This window comes from Mobula birostris, chromosome 14 (genome assembly GCF_030028105.1).
Source record: "Mobula birostris isolate sMobBir1 chromosome 14, sMobBir1.hap1, whole genome shotgun sequence".
Taxonomy (NCBI): domain Eukaryota; kingdom Metazoa; phylum Chordata; class Chondrichthyes; order Myliobatiformes; family Myliobatidae; genus Mobula; species Mobula birostris.
In genome coordinates, this window is record NC_092383.1 from 41,175,577 (window position 1) to 41,194,237 (window position 18,661).

Sequence of the window (18,661 nt, forward strand, 5' to 3'; positions counted from 1 at the left end):
TGTGCATGAGTACAAGGGTAAACATTTGGATGCATTACATGTAGTGAAGGACTTTGCCAGCTTCAGAGGAGTTCAGAATATCAGTCTATCAATGGGCTTGTTTTAACAACCTGTTATGTCCATAACCACTGATGTATGTTTAATAATTACTTGTTGTTTGGTTAGTACAAAGTAGTTAATGCAGTTAATGTGGGCAAACATAGTCATCCACTTTGGAAACTGGAGTGAAAGCGGAGTGCTTCTATAGATGTGTAGTAGATGACATGACATCTAAAACTTTGACAAGCTTCTATAGATGTGTAGTAACGAGTATATTGACTGGCTGCTTTAAGGAATGCTAATGCCTTTGAATGGATGTCTACAAAAAGTAGTGGATACAGCCCAGTACATCAAAGGAAAAGCCCTAGCCAACCATTGAACACATCTACATGAAACGCAGTCGTAGGAAAGCAGCATCCATCATCAAAGATCCTCACCACCCAGGCCATTCATTTTTTCTCGCTGCTGCCATTAGTTAGAAGGTACAAGAGCCTCAGGACTCACACCACCAGCTTCAAAAACAGTTACTACCCCTCAACCATGCTGTTGAATGAAAGAGGATAACTTCACTCATCTATTGAGATGTTCCCACAACCAATGATCTCACTTTAAGGACTCTTTACCTTGTTATTTCATGCTCTTGTTATTTATTTATATTTGCATTTGCACAATTTGTTGTCTGGTACACTCTGCTTGATCTTTCATTGATCCTGTTATAATTTTCTAGAGATTTGGCTGAGTACGCCCACAGGGAAAAGAATCTTAGGTTGTATGTATGTACATTACTTAGAACTTTGTGGTGAGAAATTTGGATCTTCATAGCAGCAAAGTGAGCTGCCAATCCAAGTGCATAGCTCAATAAATCCAGTAGATAGATTCAGAGAGCATGTGGAAAGCCTAGTCCAGTGTTGGCATTTATCTCAGAGGGGAGACTGGTAAAGCAAGGGAAGGAACCTACACTTGTTGTGTTGAGTGTTGTTTAGATTCTGATCACCAATTGACTCAAGAGGGAAGACCACCTAAAGAAAGTACAGTAAGGGAGGCTGAGAATTATACTGAGCCATGGTCTTTTTGATTATGAGGACAGCTTGTATTGTCGTGTCCAGGCTACTGGGGAACAATTAAACCAAAGTAAAAATGACTTAAAGCAAAATATGAGGGTAGGTGTTTAACCTCAGGTGAGGGAATGAAGAGGGTAGGTGCTTAACCTCAGGTGTGGGAATGAAGAGGGTAGGTGTTTAACCTCAGGTGAGGGAATGAAGAGGGTAGGTGCTTAACCTCAGGTGAGGGAATGAAGAGGGTAGGTGTTTAACCTCAGGTGAGGGAATGAAGAGAAAAGAAAATTAGAACCTGGGCATTCTACAGCAAAATCCAAAGGAATCTTTTCATACAAAGTTATTAGAGGAATGGAGTTTGATCCTCACTAAATGCCATGTGAAATGAGTTAAGTGAAGCTTTCAGCTCGAAGTGACTTAGCTTTTATTAAGTGAGGGTGCTGAGGAAAATTGGAGTAATAGAGATGATTAACCAAAGCTGAATTCAAAGGCAGAATGTGCCAAAGATCCAATTGGACAAATATTGTTTCCAATGTTGCCACATCTCTGGTCTGAATCCCTGGCTGTAGTGACGCTGATCACAAAACCCAACACCCCAGCATCCAGGTATGTATTTCAATTTACAAAACATTTTCACTTCCATTCCTCTGAGACATTTTTTTCATCAAATAATGCATTTTTATTTTTTTTTACTGAGGAAAAGGTTTTCAGGTTGACTGTTTTCAAAAGTAGGTTGTTCAGCAAAGTGGAGGGGGAGATACTCTGGAAAACTGAGCTGTTTCAAACATATTCACAGGCTGTTAAAGTAGGCCAAACATTGACCCTGCCACCTTGATTGTTCTTCAATGTTGACGCATGGACAAACCATCAGTGAGTAGACAAATGGGTTTCATGAAGAGCAACCACACATGTGATATAGAGCACAGTGTGAAATGTCATGGACTGGTGCTAGGGGGTGAATGTTTAACTCACAGTATTTTACTAATTTTTAAAACCAGCTCAAACCTACTGAATTTGGAACCTCCTGCAATTGGACAGAATTAGTTCATCTGGAAACAGAGAAGTGGTCGAGTTCCTCAGGCAAGGAATTGTTAGGCGAAGTATAGACAAGACATAGAGACATAGAGACATAGAGAACAGGGACGAGATATTGTTAATTTGTCACAAAGAAAGAAGAAAAAAGAGAGTCATGAAGATCTAGGAGGAAAGGAGCTTCTCACACAGAGAGTCAATGGAAGGAGAATGGGAAAGTTACAAAGTGGGTGAAGACTTGTCGGTTGAGCAGGACATTAGTAGCAGAGAACAAAAAACAGTGCTCAGGACACTATTTGGAGGAGGATTGACTAAGTGGAAAAATAGGAGAGGAGTTATAGTCAGTTTAAAATAGGTAGAATTGTGTTTGGGGTTTGAGGATTGTTGGACATGGGAGGAGATCGGTGAATGGCACAATAGGGTATTTTAAGAAAAAAATAAAACACAATTTTGCTGAGAAAAGCAAATGACTTCTATTACAGGTAATTCTACCAAAGGAAAGACTAGAACTGAGATCCTATCTAATTGCATCTATGGAAGAAAATTTTCCATCAACTCTTTTCAGAAGTGCAAGGGAGTTGTCCCAGACTCCTGGCCAAAATCAAACTATTAAGTACTGTCATACTGACTGACTAGCAATCATCATTTTTGCAGCTTCTGCAATATTTCTGCTCCCTGAATATTTACTTACAAAATATGATGACATTTAGAAAGTAATTAATTAGTCTTAAACCTTCTTTGATTGATATTCAAATCTCAGATCATTGCAACTCTCAGATGATTGTTTATGAGATTATTATTAAATGCAGAAAACATTTGAAATCAGTGGAAGTAAATTATTCAATATTAAAAGATCCGCAGGCAGACTGAAATTTCACATCACTATTTTCCATTGAATATTGGAGAGAGACTGAAGAGGAACAAATTCATCCAATATATTTTATGACTCTTCCTCTTTCTAAAGCACTCCCCACTCCCCTGTCTTCCAAGTCTGGCAACTTTCGTCTATTGGTGTGTGGTCAGCTTGTAATGCCAATTTAGATGGGAATCAAAAGCTGCACCTATAAAAGACAATTATTTATTGATGTGTAAGAATTCTCTGATTCTTTGACTTTCCATGATGAGTGATCCACTTCTGCTTCTGAAAGTTTTCAAGAATGTCCTCTTAAAAAGCTGGTCGAGACAGAGGGGGAAGCTGTTTCCTGTCTTAAGCCATTAAAAGCCAGAATTCATTTTTCTCTTAGTTACTGTATTTCATTCTGAGCTGTCAATTAAAAGGAGGATCATCCCACAATGACTTCTCCAAACATATTTGTGAAGTTGGTCAGTAAAGATTTCCCTTGATGATTATGAAGTGCAGGGAATGATGAACATTTTCAAAAATCTGTCTGACCAGATCTTACATTGGATTGACTAAACCATGCTGCAAAAACAACATTGAGGAGGTTTGCTTCAAGCCAAAAAGAAACAGGAAGCAAACAATAACTTGTGGCTTTGACAAATCTTTTGAGAAGTGAAATATTCCCATTTGTGACATTCTTATTAAGCAGGAAATTGCACCCGTTCAGATTCCTATAAACTCCTCCGTGCTTGGCAATAGATCCTCTCATCCTACAGACTCCCCTGAAGTTTCAATCATGAAAGAAATTTAGCCCAACACATCGCATGCACTTTAACATCTTTGAGTTGCTTATTGCCTAATCATTGTGAAACTGATTTCCTTTTGCTAGAATATTGTAAAGCTGACTTACTGAATTTTGATAATCTGGCTGGTGAGAACAAGGTAGAAATATCTTTTGTGTTTAGATTTCTTGGACGATCTGACTGTAGAGGAGGGATTCAAATGCTCTTGTGCTTGTTAAATTTTCCCAATTTATTTCATTTCACAAAAGGAAAGCTTACAGGCCTGATCAGGCTGCTCGCCAACCAACGTTCCATGGAACAGCTGGCCAGCTGCTATTAGAGGGTCAGCTTGTTCCTGACATCCGCAACAGGTATTTAGGAACAATGTGGAGGTCAAATGTTGACAGACCTTGTGTTCTGCTTCTGGGCTTAGCCTTGTGTCTGGTGAAGAGCATAGGAAGGACCAGACCTTCTCTCTACACCAACCAATGTTGCTGTACCCAACCTTTCTGCAGTGTTGACAACTTACGTGTGAAAGATAAGAGAAAGCCCGGATAAGTGGTTGGTTTTCTCTTTATTTTTCTATTCTAAATGCACTCCATAGCTACTTCATTAGGTACACTTGTGCCTAATTAAGTGGCCACTGAATGTATATTCATGGTCCTCTGCTGCTGTAGCCCATCCACTTCAAAGGACAATATGTTGTGCATCCAGAGATGCTTTTGTGGACACCATTGTTGTTAAGGGTGGTTATTTGAGTTACCATCTCCTTTCCATCAGTGTGAACCAGTCTGGACATTCTTCTTTGTCCTCTCTTGTTAACAAGGACTGACACTCATTGAATGTTTTTTTTTTTGTTTTTTGCACCATTCTCTATAAATTATAGAGACTGATGTACAGTAAAATTTCAGGAGGTCAGCAGCTTCTGAGATACTCAAACCACCCCGTCTGGCACCAACAATCATTCCACGGTCAGAATCAGTTAGATCACATTTTCCCCCATTTTGAACAACAACTGAACCTCTTGACCATGTCTGCATGCTTTTATGCCACAAGATTGGCTGATTAGATATTTGTATTAACAAGCGGGTGTACCTAAAGATGTGGCCACTGATTGTATTTTAATTAATTTCTATCATTTATTAAGTGCCTTAATTTATTCTTGTTGAATTATCTCTATTAAATTCTGTAGTTTTACTTCACCAATTTTTAAATGTCTCTGATTATTACGGCCATTTTAAAGTAATTTAATAGATCTTTGTTGTCAAAAGGCTATCAGAACAGTTTGAGTGCAGGGGCTTAGATTCCGGCACCAGAGGCTTCATCGCTGTTTTTGGACCGCGTCTCTACGTGGAGTGACCACAGCAGCATGACCAGCCGCTTCACTGGATTCACACGGTTGAAAGCATAAAGTGTGGTCAGGGTGTTAGTTCAGGAGATGAGTGCCAGTTGGTTTAAACACAGACTAGCCTAAAGTTAATAGGATTTGCTTTCAAAGCAACGTTTAACTCTGTGATTGGAAGGAGCAGATTCTTTGCTACCATGTGCAGCCTCCTAAGGTCCGTCACAGCTAATGGACCAGAGTCACTGCTATCAGGCTGGAAACTGCTGCAGCTAGTTGATGCTTACCAGGATTCCACAGACGCTAAATCAGAACCTGTGCATCCTTACAATAAGGCCATGTCAGAACCAAGAATGAAATAAGTTTCTGGGCCTCATTTGGTTGTCAACGATTTGGCCAAGCCCAGGCAGAAGACAGGTTGTAGCTTGCCTGTGTGTGGGCACAGAGCAGGATTGAGTAATGTTGAGACAGAATGGAGAGGGCCAGCGATGGGTGAGCAACACCAGCTTGCAGGTTCATTCTGTCAAGGTGAAAGATGGCCTTTCATTAATAGTTGGCACATCAAGCCAGTGTCTTCACAATCTATCTGGGTGGTTCTGTACGGTGCAGGAGAAGGATGGTGGTCTGAAATGGCCTTTCAACCCCAAAGAATCTTTGGCCTTGTAGAGGTACAGGCACAAAGCTACAAGACTCCAATAATCTGGTATTCAATTGTTCACAAATGCTCAGGGTTTGGCATCTGGCTCACTATTAATCTGTGCTGCAAGTGGGATGTGTGACCAGAGCTAATGTCTAGACAGTGACCCGGTGCCCAAAGTCAGCGTTGGGGCCAAAGGTCAGGAACTTGGGTAGGTTTCTGGCTGGACCCAGGATCCAGAGCACACGTATGTTTCAGCTTGTCTTGGCAGACAGAAACATATAAACTGAAGCTTGCATGTTCTGCTTCCTGCTCCCTTTGAACTTGCTGGTTTCTCTGAAACACTTATTCTGCTACTGTGAGACACGGAAAAATTGTGAAATAAAAATGTGGCATCCGTTAGTCTTGTGAGGTCATGGATCTGCACCTGGAAGGTCTTGCAAGTGCCCTCTCCAGGGCGCAGGCCTGGGCAAGGTTGTATGGAAGACCGGCAGTTGCCCATGCAGCAAGTCTCCGCTCACCAGGACACCAATGTTGTCCAAGGGAAAAAAGGCAAGGGCCAATACAGCTTGGCACCAGTGTTGTCGCAGGAGTTGCCAGAACAAGGCTTAAGGCAATATCGGACTGCCTTAGGGACTCCAGCTCCGGATTTGTCCTCAGGGTTTACTCCCAAAGCCTTTCCCATAAGTCGATATGGCCGCAAGGCAGCTGAGAGTTTTCCCTCTCTTAGATGGACTGCCTTCCCAGGCTGACGAGCTCCATCGACCTGAAGCACTAGTTTTAAGGTGCCAGGTCCTGCCTTCGCCCCTTCTCCTATCAGTAGAAACAGTTCCGCTGGGCTTAGAGGCTAAGCCACACAAGAAGGCCAGGAGTTGGACTTGGTTGTCAGACGTTATTTGAGGCACATGCCGTGAGGAGCACTTTTAGGTAGTGGGAGCTTGTCCCCACCACCACTCTTCGGCTTGATAACCTTGGAACCAAGTATATTGGAGTATTAACAGGAGGAATATCCGGTTGTCTAGGGAATCTGCAAGTCCGGCACCTCCAGGGACTCGAGGGTGATGGATTATTGGAGCTCACATAGGAAAGTCTTCCAGTCTGGTGGGGGCTTATCCAGAGTGGTGCACAGAAAGCTCAGATGCACATTTTCTGTTTGTAAGATGAGTAAGACACTCACGCACTTCAAGACCAACATCTCTCGCATTTGAAGGATCGCTCAGGACTGCACATTGACATTTCATTCAAACAGCAGCACCCTCTCAGTACCCAACTGAGTTTCTAGGCCATGGGCTCAGGTCTCAGGTAACTGGGGAGGGCTCGAGCCTATGGCATCCTTTTAAAATTAAAAATACAGCACGAAACAGGCCCTCCAGCCTAATATCACCCATTTATCCGAGCTGAATTACAGGACAACTTATAGTGACTAATTAAGCTACTAACTGGTACATCTTTGGACTGTGGGAGGAAACTGGAGCACCCAGAGGATACCCACGCACTCACAGGAAGAATGTACAAACTTCTTACAGAGGATGTTGCATTTGAACTCAGAACTCCAACAGTAATAGCGTTTTTTTTTGGGAAAGCAGTAATGGGCTTCTTGGGGTGGAACTGGGTTTGGAGTGCAGCACTTGTGAACTGAGGCACAGTTGGATCTGTACAGAACACAGTGAATGTTCTAGCTGATAGTGTCTTCGAGTATTTCCAAGTATTGCCATCTGTTCTTTGTATGACACCCACAAACAAACAAGCCAAGAATTTCAATGTTTTTGCAATTTTTTTTTTACCTTTGCCAGTGTAACTGCTATTTATAGGGGACTCGTCGGGTATTACAACAGGAGAAGATTTTCAGACTAGGCCATCTGATGGCTTCATGTCAGCTTGTCACCTCCTCTGGCAAAACCCAGTGCCATGATGTTGTTCAGTTGGTAAAGAAGTCTGCTCTGAATATTAAACATCTGAAGTGTGTGCTAACTCCCACATTGGTAGTGAGCTGGATGTGGACGACCGTCAAAGTAAATACAACTAACACAGGGACTAAAATCCCAGCCGCCCAATCTCTGAGTTAACAGCTGTATTAACTACAAAACCCATCAGTCACACGGCAGGGTTTCCAGTCTTCCCTGAGTGTGATTTATTTTAAAAAGGAAAAGCATTAAAGACTTTGAGTGCCAAAGGAGTAAGACATGTGAATGTGCTGCTGCTGCTCCAGTGTGCTGGATACCTCCTCTCTCACACTTCCATCAGACTGATGGTAAGTTACAGCTTGTGGTGACATACAAATAGCTGCTCTCAAAACATGCCACTCACCTGAGCTAACATTTACTTAGCCAAATCTTTATTTAAGGCAAATTAATAGGATGTTTCTGAAGATTATTTAAGATGTTTGTATATTTTCAAGAGTTATCACTTTCCCTTAATTGGAGTATGAGCACAGCTTGTTTTGATATTTAGATGTACTAATATTTGCATCCTGTCTTTGCTATTAGGTTGGGAAACTGATCCAGGAAGCAGCTGGGAAGAGCAATCTGAAGAGAGTAACACTGGAGCTGGGAGGAAAGAGCCCAAACATTATTTTTGCAGATGCTGACTGTAGGTTAATTTTAAAATACTGAATATTGTGTTTAATAGAAACAGACCAGGACAGTACATGCAAATGTGAGGTGTTGCACTACAGTAGGACCAACCAGCATAGGTCTTATACAGTGAACAGTAAGGCACTGAGGAGTGTGGTAGAACAAAGGGATCTGGGTATACAGGTTCATAATTCATTGAAAGTGGTGTCACAAGTTGATAGGGTTGTAAAGAAAGCCTTCATGAGTGCAGGAGATAAGAGCTTATGTTGAAGTTATATAAGATGTTGGTGAGGCCTACTTTGGAATATTTTGGGCAGTTTTGGTCACTTACCTACAGAAAGATGTAAATAAGGTTGAAAAAGTACAGAGAGAATATACAAGGATGTTGCCAGGACTGGAGTACCTGAGTTATAAAGAAAGATGAAATATGTTAGGACTTTATTCCTTGGAATGTAGAAGACTGAGTGGAGATTTGATAGAGGTATACAAAATTATGAGGGGTATAGATAGGTTAAATGCAAGCAGGTTTTTCCACTGAGGTAGGGTGGAACTACAACTAGAGGTCATGGGTTAAGGGAGAAAGGTGAAACGTTTAAGGGAACATGAGGGGAAACTTCTCCACTCAGAGAATTATGAGAATGTGGAATGAGCTGCCAGCAAATGGTGCATGCAAGTTCGATTTCAACGTTTAAGAGAAGTTTGGATAGGTACATGGATGGTAGGGATATAGAAGGCTATAGTCCAGGTGTAGATCAATGGGAGTAAGCAGTTTGAATAGTTTGGCATGGACTAGATTTTCTGTTTCTGTGCTGTACTTTTCTATGACTCTATATGCACATATAGACAGCTGTACATGCACACACACACACACACACACACACACACACACACACACACACTCACACACTCACACACACACACACACACACACACACACACACACACACACGCACACAACTTTGGTTGTAGTTGAGTGAATAGTAGCAATTCCTCTGCCATCCACTTCGGCCAGTTGTACATTAGCCCTGATCAGAGGTGAGTTTGTGGAGAGAGCGATACTGATGCTTGTATAACATCTTACTGTTTCTCAAATGTCTGATGTTTAAGAACCTTTCCTCTTGGAACTTCATGTGACAGGGAAAGCAGGCAATGTGTAAGAAGTCAGTCCAGATCTTGTGGTGTGTACATGTGGCAAGAGAGAAGTAATTGCACAAAAAATATCTAATGAGGCAGATTAATTTATTGACAAGGGAGAATATATGAAGGAAGAATTTGTTTGGTTCTTACAGGTAGGCATTTAAATCATGGGCAGATGTTGCAGATCCCTTCATACTTAGAGGAAAATGTAGAATTTTTGATATCAAACCAGATATCTAGTTCCACAGATGTTGAATTTTTATGATATTTACTTTAGATGTACATGGTTTACCATTTCTGTAAACATTTGCTGGGAAAATTTAGTTATTGTGAAATTTATTGCCCAGACTGTTGCTGGCATTTCCTGACTCAGGAGAGGTACTAACCCTTGTACTGTGCTGTTGGCTTGTTCTCACAGTGGACTATGCTGTGGAACAGGCTCATCAGGGAGTGTTCTTCAACCAAGGCCAGTGCTGCACAGCAGGATCCCGCATCTACGTGGAAGAGCCGATCTACGAGGAGTTTGTCCAAAAGAGTACAGAGCGTGCACAGAGGAGAACAGTAGGAAATCCTTTTGATCCAGCTACTGAGCAAGGGCCTCAAGTAAGATTTTCTCAAGCAAAGCAAACAAAAATATGGCTATGTCAGTACTCATCCACTTTTATAATAGAGGAGGTGTTTTATCAGGCTCTATCTTTGTTTCTTAGGAGTTCTAGATGTGGGTCTCTGTTTAAAGTGAATCAAAACACAACGGTCAACCTGTGTTCTTCAATACATCGAAAACATCTGAATGAAACAGTTAACTTTAATCTTAATAAACCATGTAAATAGTAGCATCACATTCCAGAGGCAGAAAGCTTCAGATCATAAACAAGAGAAAATCTGCAGATGCTAGAAATCCAAGCAACACACACAAAGTGCTGGAGGATCTCAGCAGGCCAGGCAGCATCCTTGGAAAAAGAGTACAGTTTACATTTTGGGCCAAGACCCTTCAGCAGGACTGGAGAACAAAAGATGAGGGGTAGATTTAAAAGGTGGGGGGAAGGGAGGGAGAAACACAAGGTGATAGGAGAAACCGGGAGGGGGAGGGGTGAAGTAAAGGGCTGGGATGTTGATTGGTGAAAGAGTTACAGGGCTGGAAAAGGGGGATTCTAATAGGAGAGGTCAGAAGGCCATGGAAGAAAGAAAAAGTGGGAGGAGCACCAGAGGAAGGCGATGGGCAGGTAAGGAGATAAGGTGAGAGAGGGAAAAGAGGATAGGGAATGGTGAAGGGGGGAGATCTTTACCAGACGTTCGAGAAATCGATGTTCACACCATCAGGTTGGAGGCTACCCAGATGGAATATAATATGTTGTTCCTCCAACTTGAATGTGGCCTCATCACGACAGTAGAGGAGGCTATGGATTGACATATTGGAATGGGAATGGGAGGTGGAATTAAAATGGGTGGCCACTGGGAGATCCTGCTCCCTCTGGCGGATGGAGCCTAGGTGCTCGGCAAAGCTTCAGGTGGTTGTTCTTGGCTTAAGGTTTCTTCTGCTGTGTTATAAGGTGGAACATTTTGCAACCGCAATATAATTTCTCTCTCAAAGCAGCTGGTCTTGTTGTGGTACATTATATGATAAATTCTTGATAGCTTCATAGAATATTGTGACTTTTGTATGGAGTAATGTAAGTTTGGGTTTATTGCAGATGATCTTGGAGCACAGTTAGAAATTGGCAGATAGGATGTTCTGGGCATCTCCGATTTGTGGCTGGAAGAAGATCAGAGTTGGAGGCTTAACATTTAAGGATACACATTGTATCGAAAGGACAAGCGGATAGGCAGAAAGGGTGGGATGGCTCTGTTGGTAAAAAATGTAATCAAATCCTTAGAAAGAGGTGACATAGAATCAGAGGTAGAATTGTTGTGGGTTGAGTTAAGAAACTGCAAGGGTAAAAAGACCCTGATGGGAGTTATATACGGGCTTTTGAACAGTAGTCAGGATGTGGGATATAAATTACAATGGGAGACAGAAAAGGCACGTAATAAGGGAAACGTTGCCATAACCATGGGGATTTCAGTAAGTAGGTAGATTGGGAAAATCCGGTTGGTGCTAAATGCCTACAGATGGAATTTGTAGAATGCCTATGAGATTTTTTTTTACAGCAGCTTGTGGTGAGCTCACCAGGCAAATGGAAATCCTGGATTGGATTTTATATAATGACCCAGGTTTGATTTGGAAGCTTCAGGTAAAGGAACCCTTAGGAGGCAATGATCACAATATGATAGAATTCTCCCTGCAATTTGAGAAGGAGCAGCTAAAACGAGATGTATCAGTGTTACACTGGAATAAAGGGAATTACAGAGGGATGAAAGAGGAGCTGGCCAAAGTTGATTGGAAGGGGACACTAGCAGGGATGATGGCAGAACAGCAATGGCCGGTGTTTCAGGGTGCAACTTGGAAGGTGCAGGAAAGATACATCCCAAAGATAAAGAAGTATTCTAAAGGGAGGATGGGGCGACTGTGGCTGACAAGGAAAGTCAATGACGCACAAAAGCAAAAGAGAGGGCATATATTATAGCAAAAATTAATGAGAAGGGAGAGGATTGGGAAGCTTTTAAAAACCAACCAAAGGCAACTAAAAAGCCATAAGGAGATAACAGATGAAATATGAAGGTAAGCTAGCCAATAATATGAAAGAGGATACAGAGACTTTTGTCAGATATATAAAGTGTAAAAGAGAGACAAAAAGGGATATTGGACCATGCTAGAAAATGACGCTGGAGAGGTAGCAATGGGGGACAAAGAAATCGTGGAGGAACTTAATAAATATTTTGCATCAATCTTCACTGTAGAAGACACTAGCAATATGCCAGAAACCCATGAGTGTCAGGGGGCAGAAGTGAGCGTAGTTGCTATTACGAAGGAGAAGGTGCTTGGGAAGCTGAAAATTCTGAAGATTGATAAGTCACCTGGACCAGTTGGACTATACCCCAGGGCTCTTAAAGAGGTGACTGAACAGATTGTGGAGACATTAGTAATGATCTTTCAGGAATCACTAGATTCTTGAATAGTTCCTGAGGATGTCACTCCACTCTTTAAGAAGAGCAGGAGGCAGAAGAAAAGGAATTATGGGTCAATTAGCCTGACTTCAATGGTTGGAAAGATTTTAGAGTCTATTATTAAGGATAAGCTTTTGCATTACTTGGAGACACATGATTTCTTCAGCGGTTTGATCGGGGCACGACTGCACAAGTGTGTGGACGTCAGCCAGGTAGGACAGCGAGAAGAGTTTAAAAGGAGTTAGCTTTCTAGAGGGGGCGACAGAGTAGAGGGAGACAGAGTAGGAAGGCTTTGGTTCAACGGCGCTTTGGCGTTAACAGGTCGAGGCGAGGTAGGTTGCCTATGTAGAATACAGACAGAAAGAATATGTGTAAGGCTGGTTTTCTGTGCTTGGTGTCAGATGTGGTAAGTCCTGGAGACTTTCAGCCGTCAACCTCCCGGACAGTCGCATTTGCACCAGGTGCGTCAAGCTGCAGCTCCTTAGGTACCGGGTTAGGGAACTGGAGATGCAGCTCGATGACCTTTGTCTGGTCAGGGAGAGTGAGAAGGTGATAGAGAGGAGCTATAGGCAGGTAGTCACACTGGGGCCTTGGGAGACAGATAATTGGGTAACAGTCAGGAGAGGGAAGGGCAGGAGTTAGATGCCCCTGTGGCTATCTCCCTTAACAATAAGCACTCCTGTTTGAGTACTATTGGGGGGGGGGGAGCAGCCTACCTGGGGGACGCAACAGTGGCGGCACCTCTGGGACAGAGTCTGGCCCTATGTCTCAGAAGGGTAGGGAAAGGAAGAGGATGGCAGCAGTGATAGGCGACTCTATAGTTAGGGGGTCAGACAAGCAATTCTGTGGACGCAGGAAAGAAACACGCATGGTAGTTTGCCTCCCAGGTGCCAGGATCCGGGATGTTTCTGATCACATCCACAATACCCTGAAGTGGGAAGGAGAACAGACAGCGGTCATGGTACATATTGGTACCAACGACGTAGGTAGGAAAAGGGAGGAGGTCCTGAAAATAAACTACAGGGAGTTAGGAAGGAACTTGAGAAGCAGGATCTCAAAGGTAGTAATCTCGGGATTTCTGCCTGAGCCATGCGACAGTGAGAATAGGAATAGAATGGGGTGGAGGATAAATGCGTGGCTGAGGGATTGGAGCAGGGGCAGGGATTCAGATTTCTGGATCATTGGGACCTCTTTTAGGGCAGGTATGACCTATATAAAAAGGACGGGTTGCACTTGAATCCCAGGGGGACCAATATCCTGGTGGGGAGGTTTTCAAAGGCTATTGGGGAGAGTTTAAACTAGCATTGCTGGGGGGTGGGAACCGAACTGAAGAGACGGAGGAAGAGGCAGTTGGCTCACAAATAGAGAAATCTTGCAGACAGTGCGAGAGGGAGGATAGGCAAATGATAGAGAAGGGATGTGCTCAGACCGATGGTTTGAGATGTATCTATTTTAACACAAGGCGTATTATGAACAAAGCGGATGAGCTTAGAGTGCGGATCAGTACTTGGAGCTATGATATTGTGGCCATTACAAAGACTTGGATGGCTCAGGGACAGGAATGGTTACTTCGAGTGCCAGACTTTAGATGTTTCAGAAAGGACAGGGAGGGAGGCAAAGGAGGTGGGGGCATGGCACTGCCGATCAGAGATAGTGTCACGGCTGCAGAAAAGGAGGAAGTTATGGAGTGATTGTCTACGGAGTCTCTGTGGGTGGAAGTTAGGAACAGGATGGGTCAATAGTCTCACAATTGAAGGATGCCCATTTTGAACAGAGATGAGGGGAAATTTCTTTAGCCAGAGGGTGGTGAATCTGTGGAATTCTTTGCTACAGATGGCTGTGCAGTCCAAGTCATTGGGTTGAGGCCTAGGTTAATAGGTTCATGATTAATCAGGGTGTCAAAGGTTATGGGGTGAAGGTAGGAGAATGGGATTGAGAGGGATATTAAATCAGCCATGATAGAATAGCAGAGCAGACTCAATGGGCCAAATGGCCTAATTCTGCTGTTAGGTCTTCTGGTCTTCTGGTCTACTATATGCCAAATACTATATCCTTCGGCTCATAGTGATGGTTTGTTGCTCTGATGCATTTCATTTGTTTTCAGATTGACAAACTACAAAGTGACAAAGTCCTTGATCTTGTCCTCAGTGGTATAGCTGAAGGAGCAAAGCTCGAATGTGGTGGCAAATCACTGGGAAAGAAAGGATTCTTCATTGAGCCAACTGTGTTTTCAAATGTGACAGATGACATGCGGATAGCAAAGGAAGAGGTATAAGAGTCCAAACTGCCAAGTACTTCCTGTATAAAGTAGTTAGACTCCACCGTTCATTGAAATTCTTGGAATGCTATATCACTGCCAATTTCTGTTTAATTCTGAGCATTTCTGTTCATTTATTTTAGATTTTTGGCCCAGTTCAACTAATTATTAAGTTCAAAACCATGGAAGAGGTAGTGGAAAGGGCCAATAATTCTCAGTTTGGACTGGTAGCTGCTGTCTTCACCAAGGACATCGATAAAGCACTAACAGTTTCTGCAGCAATGCAGGCTGGAACAGTCTGGTAAGAAAGAACGTAATGTTACCAGTGTATTGCATTAACACAGTGGAGATATGACTCTCGGAGTTAGATCAGCTGCCTAATTAGATCACTTGTCTAACTGATCATCAGCCTCCCTACATAATCAATGCATCAGGTCAACAAAACTCTGCTTGTAAAGGATTTCTAGGTAATTTTGTTTAGACATCCTCAAATCTGATGCATTCACTCAACTCTCCAATGAGAATTAAAAATGAATAAATCTTGCAATATTTTTTCATGTCTTGCATAAAAGGAGCACAGACCGGGAAATCTTTCTAAGAGTTTTCTTCCATGATACTGTGTTGGGATTGTGCATTTTTAACACATCAACACTTCTACAAATGTTTGGATTTTTATATACACCAAGTAGTCAATCACATAATTCTCAACCAACATATTTAGCAGCACTCTGGGCCACATTTACTTTAAAAATACTGTATTTATCTTTGAGAACAAGAAAAGCAAAACTTTATACCCCCAAAATTACCATTTTACACTCACCAATACCAGATGAGGTCAGAAATAGGCCATTCAACCCATTGTACCTGTGATATCTCCATTTATGTCACCTGCAAATGTTTCACAGTCAAATACTTATCCAATTCACTATTGAATGTTACTGCAACCAGCACTCTTCAGGCAATGTTTCCCAAACCTAACGACTCCCTGTAAAATCAGTCACATTTCCCCATTCACTGTTTTGCCAGATATCTTAAATCTGTGCTCTCTGATTGTCGACCTTCTTTCCAATGGAAACAGTTTCTCCCTCTCTAATCCTTGTGTTTAATACTTCTTTAGATTTCTCTTGATCTACTTCTGCTCATTCATCCTTAATATTCCAATAAATGCTCAACCAATCTCCTTCGAGACATAGAGTCCCACAGTATGGACTCAAGCCCTTTTACCTAACTTAGCCACACTGCCTGACAAGCCCATCTAAGCTAGTCCCATCTGCTTATGTTTGGCCCATAACTCGCTACCTTTCCTATCTAATGTTAACTTATTCAAGTTTACCATTTCCTTTTTCCTATGGTACTCTATATCCAAAGCCAGGGAGTCCGTCTACTTTAGAAGCAACCTGCATCTTGTCCTGTCACTTTCAGAGAATAGTACATGTCTGTTTGCATGTTTCCAAATCTCTCTGTTTCTATATCCCTCTTCAGCATTGCACCATTTAATATATATTGTCTCCTTTGTTGTTCCTTAAAAAATTCATCACTTCACACTTTTTCGCATTTAATTTTATCTCCCTTGTGTTTTGGCGGTCTGTCTCTATCCTCCTGAAATGTGTTGCTGCTTTTCTAACACTTTATTCTGAGCAGTGTATGGATTTCAGATACTGTGTGTGGGGAGGACAGTCTTTGAACAATGGATTCAAGCTGTCCAAATCAGTTGATGTGCTTTTGCATCACTCATTACTTTAGGAACTTGGCAACTCTGTTACAATGCTGGCTGCTGCCAGGGCTGTTTCTGGCACAAGGCATTGCCCAGCCTCCTGCTTCATATGGCTTCCAACCTCATGTAGTGTGGTGGACTGTTTCAAACAGCTCTTGCTGATGAATAAACCTTTAAACTGGTACAGGTATCAAATTTAACCGAAGTTTCGATGACAAACTCTGCCATCTTCTTCAACTCTTTCTGATGTTAATTTCTACCTTGTGTTTTATTCAAGATTAGCAGATTCCAAGGTATATAATAATAAATGAGATTGTTGTCTATTTATAAGTTAGAGAAAACAACTGTTTTTGTACTATAAGGCACTCTTTTCATCTTCGAGTATTTTTACTTCAAAGTTGATGAAATGTGTATCCATTTCATCTGAGTTTGAATACCTTGGGCTTTTGTAGTGAAATGGAAGAGGTAAATGGATCTGCTGTTGTCGGTGACTAAATGGGCAATGTCACGTGTATAAGGATGATAAAGACCAGCTTCATTCTTTGATCTAATGTTAAAGGAACACTGGTTGGGTTGGAGGTTGGGGTGTGGAGCACGCACAAATTTATGAGAAATTTTATGGCCTCTTTTCCTGTCATGTTTTCTGCTCTGAAGGCTGCTTAGAAGCCAGCTGTAGCCAATTCCATCCAACACCTCCCTCCTCAGGATCCTCTGGAATGGGTTTCTGAAAGGAGGAACTAGAAGTTTGCTGATCAGAAATGATTGGATCTAAGCAAAGAGTAAAAACATTGATATAAATTATCACAGTGCTTTCAGATACAATTGCAAGTTATCTCTTGTCCAGATTTGAAAAGTTGAAATTAATTATATGCTCAATAGCTAATCCAAAATAAAATGCCAAATTTGGGAGTCAGTTTGTTATTGTCTAAAATTTAATACTCAATTGCTAATGAATGTACCAGTAAAGCATTGACACGTACACAAAAAATACGATGCTCCACTCACACACACATCCAGAGTTGCACAGATCCCACCACTTAAACAGCAGATTGGCAAATTTAATAATTAGTGAAAAGCAACTGGATTTGAACCTAAAAGTATTTCTTCTGCTATCTAATTTATTGTGTACATCTGGATCACATCAATATTTATTCACAGCAGCTAAGCTTGTACTTACATGTCTACATTTTTTACCTGATATTATACATTGCTGCAGTCTTTGTACTAGGATGTATTTTTAATAAAGTGTCCATCACCCACCCATAAATGAATGGAATGAACTTTAATCCTATTCATTACCTACTATCATGTATAGAGACTTGTTTATGGAAACAATTTAATGAAAATAGTTCTCTTAAAAAATCAGAAAATGCTAAAATACGCACACAGGCATGATTATCTGTTAATGTGTGTGTTTTACATACATAAGGTCATTTTAGAAACATATTTAGTGAGGCTGATAACAGCAAATCACAAACTCATTAAAAGTATGCTCCAAATTGACTCATATTTTAGAAATCCTGGCTTAGCACCAAGGAATTTTAAGGAGTGGGAGTTACTCCAAGAACTGAATCCACTCCACGATACTATGATTACTGACACAGGGCAATTTTTCATTAAGGTTTTGGAAGAGAGCTAAATTGTGACATAATTTAAGTTTAGACCTGCTATCTGTTCTGATTAGTTTGAGTTTATTCTGCTTGCATCTCGTTGGTAGTGCTTCCCACCCCCACTTTTTCATTTCACAAATTTCCAGATTTTGCTTGTCCACAGCAATTAAATTCACTGTCATGTGCCATGCGCCAAACTCTCCCGTGAATTCTGTTACAAATCATCCTTGACTATTTCTCCAGCAGTCATGCTTGTGGACTTTGTAGTTAAAAACGTTTCTCTGAACAGTAATTGAATTCAAATTAAATTCATTCTTTCTTTATTGCAGGATTAATTGTTACAATGCCTTAAATGTCCAGAGTCCCTTTGGAGGATTTAAAATGTCTGGCAATGGCAGAGAAATGTAAGTAGGTTTATAGACTCAGATTTCAAAACACTGAGTTTCTCACCAAAGTGTGCTGTTGAATTTCTGCTGACACATCCACTGATGAACATGAACATTAAGCAACAGTAAAATCTTAAACTATGAAACATTTAAATTGTATTTTTTTCAAAAAGTGACAACATTGCATTAAGTTAGTCAATCATGTAATGAA

The 18,661-nt window shown here is 41.5% G+C and overlaps 1 protein-coding gene across 1 annotated transcript in view; it reads left to right on the forward strand.

Annotated features, from left to right (window-relative positions):
* The window catches only part of aldh1a2 (aldehyde dehydrogenase 1 family, member A2), a 111,456-nt gene that overhangs the window by 87,787 nt on the left and 5,008 nt on the right, over positions 1-18,661 (forward strand). Inside the window, exons 8-12 of the mRNA XM_072278433.1 lie at positions 8,215-8,317; positions 9,857-10,041; positions 14,588-14,752; positions 14,884-15,041; positions 18,394-18,468. Of these exons, the coding sequence (XP_072134534.1) occupies positions 8,215-8,317; positions 9,857-10,041; positions 14,588-14,752; positions 14,884-15,041; positions 18,394-18,468 (686 nt within the window). The remainder of the gene's footprint in view (positions 1-8,214; positions 8,318-9,856; positions 10,042-14,587; positions 14,753-14,883; positions 15,042-18,393; positions 18,469-18,661) is intronic.